This window comes from Panulirus ornatus, chromosome 40 (assembly GCF_036320965.1).
Source record: "Panulirus ornatus isolate Po-2019 chromosome 40, ASM3632096v1, whole genome shotgun sequence".
Lineage (NCBI taxonomy): Eukaryota > Metazoa > Arthropoda > Malacostraca > Decapoda > Palinuridae > Panulirus > Panulirus ornatus.
Window position 1 is genome coordinate 8774849 of NC_092263.1, and position 12203 is coordinate 8787051.

Genomic DNA, 12203 nt, shown 5'->3' on the forward strand with positions numbered 1-12203 from the left:
TGTGTACATGTGTACATGGAACTGCTGGAATGTATACATGTGTACATGGAACTGCTAGAATGTGTACATGGAACTGTTGGAATGTGTACATGTATAAATGGAACTGCTGGAATGTGTACATGTTTACATGGAACTGCTGGAATGTATACATGTGTACATGGAACTGCTGGAATGTGTACATGTGTCCATGGAACTCCTGGAATGTGTACATGTTTACATGGAACTGCTGGAATGTATACATGTGTACATGGAACTGCTGGAATGTGTACATGTGTCCATGGAACTGCTGGAATGTATACATGTGTACATGGAAATGCTAGAATGTGTACATGGAACTGTTGGAATGTGTACATGTATAAATGGAACTGCTGGAATGTGTACATGTGTCCATGTAACTGCTGGAATGCGTACATGTGTACATATAACTGCTGGAATGTGTACAGGTGTACATGCAACTGCTGGAATATATACATGTGTACATGGAACTGCTGGAATGTGTACATGTTTCCATGTAACTGCTGGAATGTGTACATGTGTACATATAACTGCTGGAATGTGTACATGGAACTGCTGGAATGTGTACATGTTTCCATGTAACTGCTGGAATGTGTACATGTGTACATGTACTACTGGTGGTAGTGTGAGGTATAAACCATCAGATGTACTTCAACGAACTTCAGAAATTCCTGATGACGTCATATTAACGTATATGATTCTTACAAACAATAATGAGTCACTTCCTGTTGAGGTACCAGTGTTCCCATTGAAAACCTTCGCTCTAAGTTGACTTGGATGATTTCTGGCAAATATTATTGAATGAAGACGATATATATATATATATATTTTTTTTTTTCATACTATTCGCCATTTCCCGCGTTAGCGAGGTAGCGTTAAGAACAGAGAACTGGGCCACTGAGGGAATATCCTCACCTGGCCCCCTTCTCTGTTCCTTCTTTTGGAAAATTAAAAAAAAATTGAGAGGGGAGGATTTCCAGCCCCCCGCTCCCTCCCCTTTTAGTCGCCTTCTACGACTTACCACACTGTTTGTGGTGTGTTTATTGTGATATCAGGTGGTTAGCAGGTATATATATCGTCCTCGATAACACTTCAGTACACACATGTTGACCCAGTCATCATGTGTTCATCATATCAAGGTAATTAAGGTTGATAGCGCCTGGGAGCCTGACCCAACGTGTGTATATAGAGGTTACTTTACTGTGCGGGTACCTACCTGACCTGACCCTGATGTGTGTGTGTGTGTAAGTGTGTCTTACATGCAGCAGGAAAATGTAGAGCTGTTACCACAGCGTCTTCAACTGACATTTCGGCCTCTATCGACCAATGGCTTACCAGAGCTACTCATCTTCACCACAGACATTCCTAGCCGTTCATCCTAACCCATGTTTCAAAACTAGAGTCCCCCCTTTTGATCTATTATGAAAGCCTTTTTTAGAAATACACATTTCACTACCCTATCGTGTTGTGTTCTAGATCCGTTTCCTGTTGATTTAAGTAGAGGATCTCCTTAGGAAGCGGATCCTAGAAGTAGAAGTGACTGTATAAGTTCTATCTACTACGAGCTACAGATAGATAAAGAGTATATGATATATCTATTCTATAACATGCTGATAGACATGGGTGTGTGGTAGCGCTATCCTTGTAATGAAAATCGAGGTACAAATAATGTGGAGTAAGTGTGGCGAGGTGAGGCAGGTGTTGGCACCAGAGGTGAGGCAGGTGTTGGCAGCACTGGTGTCAGGCGGTTTATCAGTGGAATGACGTCAAAGCTCTTCAGGGAAGGCGGATATTAGGATGGACCATTGAGAGTATAACTGATACAGGTGGCCACGCATTAATGCCCGGGAGTTCCACCTCAAGTGGAATTTAGGTTTCCATGGGCTATTTTGGTGGGGGGATCATGTGTCTTGTACGTGTTATGATATCTACATGGCAGGAGGATTTTCCATGTTAGTTCATGGGGAAAAAATATATATATATATTCTTGGATTTAGTTGACGGAGAAAGTTTGTTTATGGGTTTATTTGGTGGAAAAAGGATTTATTTAGGAGAGTAGTGGGTGGAAAAGATTGATATTGATGGGTTTAGTAGACGGGAAAGATTTTAATTCATGAGTTAGCTGAGCTGAACTCTTCCACTGGCAGGTAGCAGGAGAGAGGAAGGCGGAGATCGAAGCTTTGCTGCGAGGAACAGCCAATACGAAGCAGCAGAAGCAGCCGGAGGTGGACCAGCAGGAGCCGGAGAACCACCGTCACAAGCGGCACTCCATCACCAGACGATGGCGGAAGCCCCTCCTGAAGAAGAAGTCCACTGAGGAGGACGAGTCTTCCCAGAAGTCTTCCCCTTCCAGCTCCACCCCATCTTCCAACAACTCCTCAATCAAGTCGACCAGCAGTTCCCCCTCCAGTCATGATGGCCAGGTCCTCTGCCTCTCTGGCTCTTCCCCTTGTTCCAATGGCCATGTCAACTGTACTCTGGAGGCGAATGATGTGTACATTAAGGAAGCTGATGTCAGCCACACTTCTGATATGTCCATGTTGCAGAGACTTGCCCTGGTTAGTCAAACCCAATAGAATTTGGTTGAAATTGTGTAGAAAATTGGCATATGCTGTAATCACTGTTCTTTCTGCCTTTTCATGTAATATCTTTAGTACATTTTGTATATATGAGATGGGACTGCTCTGAGCTTTTGTGGAGCCACTTTGTTTCTCTTGATTAATGATTGGTTTGTATCACTTGCAGAATGCACTGAATTTGACAGCCCCAGCCTCTTCAGTACTGCTAAGGGAACGTCGAAACAGCTGGGTACAGCTGGCAGGTCACCCAGGGTCCCTGGCTCCTGCTGGCCCTGGTACCATCTGGAAGAAGAGAGGCCCTGAACCTGTGGAAACCCAGGCCTACCAGGATCTTACCAACGACCCAGCGAGAGAGATCACCCCAACCTTCTTCCGAGAAATTGTCTATCAAGATGAACGTATCCTTTTCTTATACGACCTGAAAGAAACTTGTATATTTTATTGCTTTTTTTTATTATTCTTTAGAAACTCTACTACACTGGGACATTGGCCATCCCCCTCCCTTTTCTAGTCCTCAGGGCAAGGGAGCCTAATTATTCAAGACTAACTATGCATTTAACTACCTCATGGAAATGGGAATGAAGTTAACGAGGCAGTAGTTGGATATTTTTTGGTCAATCATTTAGGGTAGGAATTGATTTCATGTGATTCTTATTGTTATGATATTTGGTTAGTATTTCCTTGACTCCTTTATTTAGACTTTATTGAAATGCGTGACTTGCTGTATGACTTTCACAATCCTTGTGTCATGGATATCAAGATGGGGACACGGACATTCCTAGAGTCTGAGGTTTCCAACACCAAGGCTCGCAAAGATCTTTACGAAAAGGTAAGTTTTCTTGTCACCTGTGTTTGGGCTGTAGTACATTGATTACCTGTGGCCAGGTATATTTTTAGATTCACAGTACACAAGGCTCGTTCAGTCCAGTTAATGATATCACAGTTAAATTACTGGTTACAAAAGAGAAAATGCAGTCTCCTTGCTGTGTAGACAATGCTGCCTCTGTGACTAACAATTGCTTTTAATTCATTACAGATGATTAAAGTAGATGCCACAGCACCAACAAAGGAAGAACATGAAGCTAAGGCGGTCACCAAGCTGCGATACATGGACTTCCGTGATAACATGAGTTCTTCTCGCTCTCTTGGATTTAGAATCGAAGCTCTTAAGGTGTGTATATTATGTCTGTCACATGACAAATCAATTGGGTGTATATGTCTGTCACATGACAAATCATTTGGTGTATATGTCTGTCACATGACAAATCAGTTGGGTGTATATATCTGTCACATGACAGTTGAAGCTCTTAAGGTGTATGTGTATATGTCTGTCACATGACAAATCAATTGGCAAAACAAGTGTCCACATACTATGTGCAGTTCATTAGCACCATCAACTGGTATAATATTAGGCCCATTTACACACAGATGACAGGCAGTGAGGCAGTGACGGAGTTGCAGACTGTACGTGGTCGAGAAGAGGTAATTACCACCATGAGTGGTTTCTTGAAAGGGCGAGAAAGTACCAAGCGCCAAGTTGTTGAACGTCTTAAACATCTCAGAGGTGTCTTTACAGACTCGCCATTCTTCCAAGGACATGAGGTGAGAATCTGAGCCATTTTCTGAGTTATGTTGTTATTTGTTGTTCATGTCAATGTAGAACTTGTATAGTTTCTGCTTAGCTGTTTAGTTTCATGGCCATACATGTAGGTAATTATCATTTTAAAAGTTTGAACTTGCAGTTTGTCATTGAAGGCTTTTCTTATAACAGGTGATTGGAAGCAGTATCTTGATCATTTATGATGATGACAAGGCTGGTGTGTGGATGATTGACTTTGCCAAAACTGTACCAGTCCCAGAGGGCATTACCATTACCCATCAGAAACCCTGGAAACTTGGCAACCATGAGGAAGGCTATCTAACTGGAATTAACAATCTCATCAAAGTGAGTAATCTTGGAATGAAGGAAATGCTTGTGGAAAACATCTTTTTCTTTTCATTTTTTGCCACCGGGAATGGATGAAGGCAAACAAGTATGAATATGTACATGTGTATATATGTATATGTTTGTGTATATGTATGTATATGTGTATATGTTGATATGTATTTGTATGCACATGTACATGTATGTGCATTTATGTATATATACGTGTATATGAGTGGATGGGCCATTCTTCTTCTGTTTCCTGGCACTACCTCACTGACTCAGGAAACAATGATCAGGTATGATAGACCAAATTGGATGTGGAAGGACGGAGTGAAAAAGATTTTGAGCTATCGGGGCCTGAACATATAGGAGGGTCAAAGGTATGTAAGGAATAGAGTAAATTGGAACGATGTGGTATACCGGGGTCGACGTGCTGTCAATGGATTGAAACAGGGCATGTGAAGTGTCCGGGGTAAACCGTGGAAAGTTGTGTGGGGCCTGGATGTGGAAAGGGAGCTAGAAAATGAGTGTGAATGAATGTGGCCTTTTTTTTTTCTTTTTTTCCTGGCTCTACGTCACTGAAGCAGGGGGTAACGGTGCTGTTTCCTGTGGGTTGGGGTAGTGCCAGTAATGGATTAGGCAAGCAAGTATGAATATGTACATGTGTATATATGTATATGTCTATGAATGTGTATGTATGTATATGTGTATATGTTGATATGTATATGTGCATGTATGGGTGTTTATGCATATATATGTGTATATGAGTGGATGGGCCATTGTTTGTTTCCTAGCGCTACCTCGCTGACACAGGAAACATTGATCAAATATAAAAAATATGAATATATGATTATATATATATAATTTTTCTTTCTTTCCCCATGATCTTAGTTCACTTCTTATCTGTGCTTGCTCAAAAACAAAATGTTTGGGGAGTTTCATTCAACTGCTGTTTATTACTTACCATGAGACATAAATTTTTCTTTGTATTTTTTTCTAGATTGTGGAAGAGGTGCCTGTAACTAAAACACGACGACTGGGATTATTCCACAAGTCTTGAATAGGGACTGACATTGTAGCAAAATGACCTAAGCTTCTGTATCTGATGTTTGCAGATAAGCAACAGCTTCTTGAAGAAGTTATATGCAAGAAATTCCAGGGGGATCATTCCTGTGAAAATTGCAGGTGACAAGTGGACCCTTGATCCCCCTCTTCCCATTGTTCAATGTTAAATCACATTGACAGGGTCCCTTTGATGGCCATATAATTGAAGGGCACTTCTCCCTTTTATATGAGGATTACTTGCCTAAGGAATATGCTGGCTTTAGTGCAGGCTGAGTCAGACTTGTTACTGGTATTTATATCTTAAATTATAAATTATTTTGAACTTAGCTTGCAAAGTAAGCTACAGGCGTATGGTTATTATCTCCCAAGCAGTGAAATGCATTTTGTAATCAGTGAAATATTATTCATTGTTTGCCAATTAGTGCTGCTTTTTAGTTTGCATCAAAATAGTTCTTCACTGATTGTCTTTGGTGATTATTATTAAGATCAGACAACCCAAGTTTCAGAAAATGTGGCAGTAGCAAGTGTAGGTGCATACAGAATGAGGCCTTTCTTTGTCTGTTCCTAGTGCTACCTCGCAAATGCGGGAAAGGGCGAACAAGTATGAAAAAAACATCAGTTCCTTGGCTAACATGCGGTGTTGAAAAAAATAACATTTTGAGAATTCAGAATTGTTCAGTGACTCATGGTTGCTGTTTGTCTGTTTTCGTAGGATGCATACAAAGAATACATCAGTATTAGAACCATTATACTAGGTTACTTAAAAGCCTGGTATATGTTGGTTTTGGTTTGCTTTATAAGAACATTTTCACCTTGATGATAACTTAGGGGATGACACCAAAGAATTCCTTATTGAGTTTTGAGATTTCATTTTGTCTCTTAAGTGTTGTGTTCAGTTACTGACGGGGTCACGATATTTTTTTTTCACACTGGGACCACATAGTACATGTTCAGGGTGTTTATATATGTAAGTATATGTATATATACTTACATATGTATGTATGTATGTATGGGTTGCAGCTGACCTTTTAAGTAAATAACTGTGGAAAGTTTTATCTGTCATGAGTGATGATTGAATTACTGCATCGTACAGCTTCCATAACTTGCGGGTTAGTCTGATATCCAACTTACATGTCTTTAAACAGTATTTTGTAATCACTAACTGTATACTGTACTTTCTGAATACTGTACCCTCTGACTGTAATATAGTATTTAGCTTTCTAGAGGACTCTAAATAGTATATAGGTTCCTTACAGATTGTGATAACGTGATAACCTCCAAGCAAATTGAATATTTGTCTCTTGACTTTATTCTGTTGATTTTAACATGTTTACCTTTTTTCTCACGTGATGTCATTGAAGTGATTTGTTTTCAAATTACAATACTTGTAAAAAGTTTTTTATTTCATTGGTAAATTCCATTAACCCCAACAGACTGTTTAAGAAACCATTAGTATAGTATGTTTATTTTTTTAGCATTGACAATGCATACTCCAGTATTCCTTGCTGATGATGCATTGTCTGATACATTTTTTAATGGTAAAAGATAGATGACTTTATACATATTGAGTGCTAGAATTTGGAATTTTCTGTAATGGTTGCAGTCTAGCACTGCAACTGGAAATCCTAGATGTACTTGTGAACTGCAAAAGCTTGAGTCTTGGTTTATATTTAGTTTCACTGTCATGGAAAAATGTATCAGAAGAAGTGAACCTTCCTTTATTTTGGTGTTGTGAGAGGGTTGGCTCCAGGTTTGATAATGAGAACTAAGTATTTAAAGCAGAGCTGCACAAAATTTAATTATATCCTGATTCTCTTCCACTTTCAAACATGGATCAGGAGAAGTCACAGTCTAAACCAGGTCATCTCATCACTTCACTGTAGTGCTATAGTTTTCCAAAACTTACGTCAGCCCTTTGTTGTCCCTGAAAAGCTTTGCAAGGAATGCTGCGTTAAATACGAGTTTTAAGGTGTTATTACCAAAATGACCTACTCTGAAGTTTCCTAGTGTATACATCTATTCCTATATCTCAGGTTTTTCTTGTTAATCCATGGCTTAATGGTCTAGTATAAGATGCTGCTGTTTATGGCATTCTCAGTAGTAATTTTCATCGAAAGGGTACTGCCCACTTCTTTTTATACCACTACTGTATTACTATTCCAGTTCCGGGGCTGTGATGACTCTGCATTTCCATTTCTTATTTCTAGACTTTACATAGATAGCACTGCCAGTGGTGTAACAATGTCCAGGGTACCATATATTTCACAGTGATCAGGGTTAAGTTCCAACCTTAACGGTGTTTATGTAATAATGTGGTTTGCTGTAGATGCAACAGTAGCCTGGAAAAGGTATCATGGTTAGACATCATAAAGACCTTTACTTTGTGAAATATGATTAATTCATATGATCGTCACTTTTTTACTTTATAATGACACTGTAGCCATTGCTGAACAAACATAACAGTGCACCCTGTTTAAGGGAACTAATACGAAAAGCAGCAGTCACTAAGTGCGTGATGCATATTTAAGATGTGATAAGTATTCACTGCATAATATTGCACAATATATAGCAAGTTATTTCAGTTCATTATGTAATGCTGAAGTATTAAACATTCAAGCTATTTTCATGAAGGTATAAAAGCATTTCCTTAACTGCATATGGTTTATTGCTGCCGTAGTGTTTGAAAGCATGCATTCATTACAGGAGCATTCCAACATTTCCAAGTCATTGTGAAATTTCTTAAGCACTAATATTTATTTCAATTGAATATTTCTTCAGGACACTCTTATCAAAAGCATTGTATGCAAAGAAGCCTCAGTACTTTTACATCAGTATATTAGTCGGGTTCATATACTGTATGGATGATAATGTAAACCTTCTTATGCTGTGGTTAGTATCAGCAGATCTACTTCTCTTTATCTTTTTTTTGTATGAAATGGTTAACTTTTTTTTGTAACAAATGTAAGGAACTGTAAATGTATGACATACCATATTTCTGTTTCATTTATCATAGATATAAAGGATGCATTCATATGATATCCCCTCTGGTAGTACAAAGTTGCATGTGAAATATCCAGGGACAAACGTTTATTGAATGTATATAATATACAGTTATTAATATTTTGTATACTTTTGCAAGCACTGTACAGGTTTATACTTTAAAATAGATAAAATGTACTTGTTTGTATTTGCCATATTTTGTATAAAGGTTCAAGTGAATGGAGTATATGTTCGTGCATGTGTGAGTATGTATGTATACACAAAGTTCTCTGAAGTAATGTCTTGTTTTCTATTTGATTTATTGTTTGTAATCTAGTCCAAATGTTTATATGTAGAAATAAATATCAATTGTTGACTTTTCTTTTCATTTCAATGTGCCAAGTAGCTTACTACATTTACTGCATGTCAAACGTTGAAAATTACGAACAAACCAATTGTCATGCTTAAGTGAATAGGTTGGTCAGTATATATATATTGTACCAGGAGAGCCCTCGTCACCAGACCTGAAAACCCAAAATTCTTTGGCTTTACTTGCAAAGGTTTGGGATCCATGTAACTCCAGTAGCATACTGTGGACAAAACCCATGTTTAGGGAAACTGTGAACCAAGAATTTCAAAAATAATTCCTGGCATATCCTGGCTGAGTAAATGTTTGCTCTCGGCATGAATTTATACCATCAGTAAAGGACTGAGTGACAATCTTTCTACTTTCTGTGGGAGGCAGGTGGATAATAAAAACCTATCTTGTTGTAACAGAAAACTTATCTCTTAGAGATTTAGCAGCCAATTTATTATAGTTACAGACTATTTTCTATATCTGAGAAGAAAGTGTCTCCATACGCTTATTTAGTTTGCAGATCAGTCGGAGTCTATGTTTGTATCTGCTTTATACGATGAAAGATTGTGGGACTTGGCTTTGAATGTGGACATGTTTTTCAGTGTATTATACTTGACAACTAGAGAGTAGATGTGAGAGCAAAAGTGGTCATTCTTTATCTGTTCCTTTCACCTCTTCAATTCATGGGAAATAGGCAGATAAGGATGAAATTAGTATACATTGCTACTGTCAACCAAATGAAAAGCAGTCTTTAGGCATTTCATTCCTTCCTTTTCATTTGTCAAAATCAAGCAACCATACTGTTATACCTTCAAAAATATTCATCTATGGCTTATGGACATTGGTGTCTGCACACACTCTGTAATGCAGCCAGGAGTTCCAACACTCTTTACCAGTCATGGCTTGTGTCAGTCTCCATGGTTCCTTCTGCTGCCTAGCCCACTCCCAGGTACTTTAAGCAATCCACCTTTTGTCCAAGTGTGAACTCACGCTCAAACCATACTACCACTCCTTCTTATTACCTTATTTTTGTTCACATGATCTTCCAACTTTTACAAACATTCCAATCTTTGTCACTAGCCTCCTAGAGTTCCTCTGCAGTCTACCACCAAAGACATATCATCTGCAAACAGCAACCTTCCTCACCACCCTGTCCGTGAACAGATCAAATAGCCATGGTGACATATACCTTACCCAGGAGTCCCTTCCCTGGGCTTCCTCATTGCTTAAAAGCTGGCTACATCTGGGCAGAACCGCACAGTATATATATGTGTGGTAATGTTATATATGTATCTTTGAGAGGTTAGCACATGGCAATTGATGTTACCGGAATCAAATGAGGGTGCAAGATCTCTCTCTCTCCTCTCTCTCTCTCTCTCTCCCAAGGAGTCTACATTTCCCTGCTACTGGAAGTATTGCAGTCTTGGACTGCAGGAGTCTTTAGATATGGATCCTGGGTAACACCAGAACTATTTCACAGAATTTGGAAGACTGCCATTTACGCTAAGTGCCATAACTAAACCAGCCAAACGAGATTTGATTATTGCCAAACGTGTCCTCATCATAAGCCTTGCCCACTACATGTGAGTGGTCAAAGACTTTCCTTTTCATAGTTGGATGGCGTTCAGTCTCCTGCCTCCCGCCTCGGAGTACTAAGGTTACATTTAAGTCACTTAAAAAAAGTTAAGTAACTACTTATTGCTAACTGGTAACTTATGTCTTCGCCATACAACCAAACGTTGCCAGTGTATACGCTGATGTCAGACAAAGGATATAGTGAAGTTAGTCGTTTCAATTAAGATTTTATTCATTTGGATGATCAGTTTAAATATCGATAGCGTTTAGACAATCAGTTTAAAACCCTAGTGGCTGGGAGGCCATTGGTGGGTGGTTGGTGGGGGGGGGGGTTTAAATACACAACTAATCATTCGTGTATCATTTTATTTTATCAAACACATTAATTCCCCCATTTAAACTCGAGTATAAGAAATGAGAATATAGACAGAACATTTTTTCTGGATTTCAAATATATTTTATATAATTTACAATTAAATCACACTTTTCAACCAATTGCAAACGTGTATGTACGAAGGTGGACAAAGATGATAATTTTTTCCCTTAGTGACGTTTATGCTACTATTAGTCTGTTGGTGGCTGGTGTACACTCTCAGTAAGGAAAAATTCAGACACCAACATATAAATCCTATCATTGTTAGAACAATTACAACCAATTGTACAAACAACCCACAAATTAAGAAGGAAACGAGAATTATACTTTGAATGTTAACACCGATTTGGAAAGGTTTCGTACGGAAACCTGCCGAAACAATAATAATAATAATAATAATAATAATAATAATAATAATGATGATAATAATAATGATGATTATAATAATGATATTATCATTATTACTATTAAAACCATCATTATCATTATAGAAAATTTCAACTATGGGCATTTTACAAGGATACAATCATGTAACAGTTGCCTGATCCTTAAATACGGTTTATACTGTATCTTGTAACATTCCCATATGGCTCAAGAAAAACTCGAAAATTAAATAAGTGCACCTTTAGCGTAGATATAAAGTGAATTATTTGGTTATATTTTCCCGTTTTGCCAATTTTTTGACCTGTTCAGCCGACCAAGTGGCTATATAAAAAAAATAAAAATAATAGGACGCCATCTTGTGACGTCACATCTTGTGTGCAGACGACATTCAACATGGCGGAGGAGAGTGTGTCAGGGAGCTTCAACAATTGCAATGTTCCCGTGAGTTTATATGGTTCTCGTGAGTGTCTCTACGTCTTCAGAACTACGTGACGAAGTTGGCATTGTTCCTCCACCACTCTGAACTACGTATGACGGATGGAGAGACGACGAAATTCGACTTTTGAAGTTGGACGGTTCAAGATGGCCATCTTCAGGACATAACACGAGATGGTTAGTACTTTGGCATGATGTATGTACTGAGGACTTGTATATATTGCCTGCCTGTGTGTGTGTGTGTGTGTTGTGTGTGTGTGTGTGTGTGTGTGTATCGTTTACTGTCGCCGTATATGATGACTTACGTAAATCTGTGACGTATTGCTATTTACGAAGGGAAGATGCAGAGTAGGGTGTTTTGAAATGGTTTGGGCACATGGAGAGAATGAGTGAGGAAAGATTGACCAAGAGATATATGTGTCGGAGGTGGAGGGAACGAGGAGAAGTGGGAGACCAAATTGGAGGTGGAAAGATGGAGTGAAAAAGATTTTGTGTGATCGGGGCCTGAACATG

General features: G+C 38.7%; 1 protein-coding gene across 4 annotated transcripts in view; it reads left to right on the top strand.

The window, feature by feature from the left end:
• IP3K1 (inositol-trisphosphate 3-kinase-like protein) overlaps positions 1-8941 on the top strand; it is a 426052-nt gene extending 417111 nt beyond the window's left edge. For all 4 annotated transcript variants that reach the window (XM_071685417.1, XM_071685420.1, XM_071685416.1 and 1 more), the window contains exons 2-8: positions 2163-2573; positions 2761-2992; positions 3293-3423; positions 3631-3765; positions 4023-4196; positions 4366-4539; positions 5522-8941. In XM_071685417.1, the coding sequence (XP_071541518.1) occupies positions 2163-2573; positions 2761-2992; positions 3293-3423; positions 3631-3765; positions 4023-4196; positions 4366-4539; positions 5522-5581 (1317 nt within the window). In that variant the 3' untranslated portion in view covers positions 5582-8941. The remainder of the gene's footprint in view (positions 1-2162; positions 2574-2760; positions 2993-3292; positions 3424-3630; positions 3766-4022; positions 4197-4365; positions 4540-5521) is intronic.
• The last annotated feature ends 3262 nt before the right edge of the window (positions 8942-12203 follow it).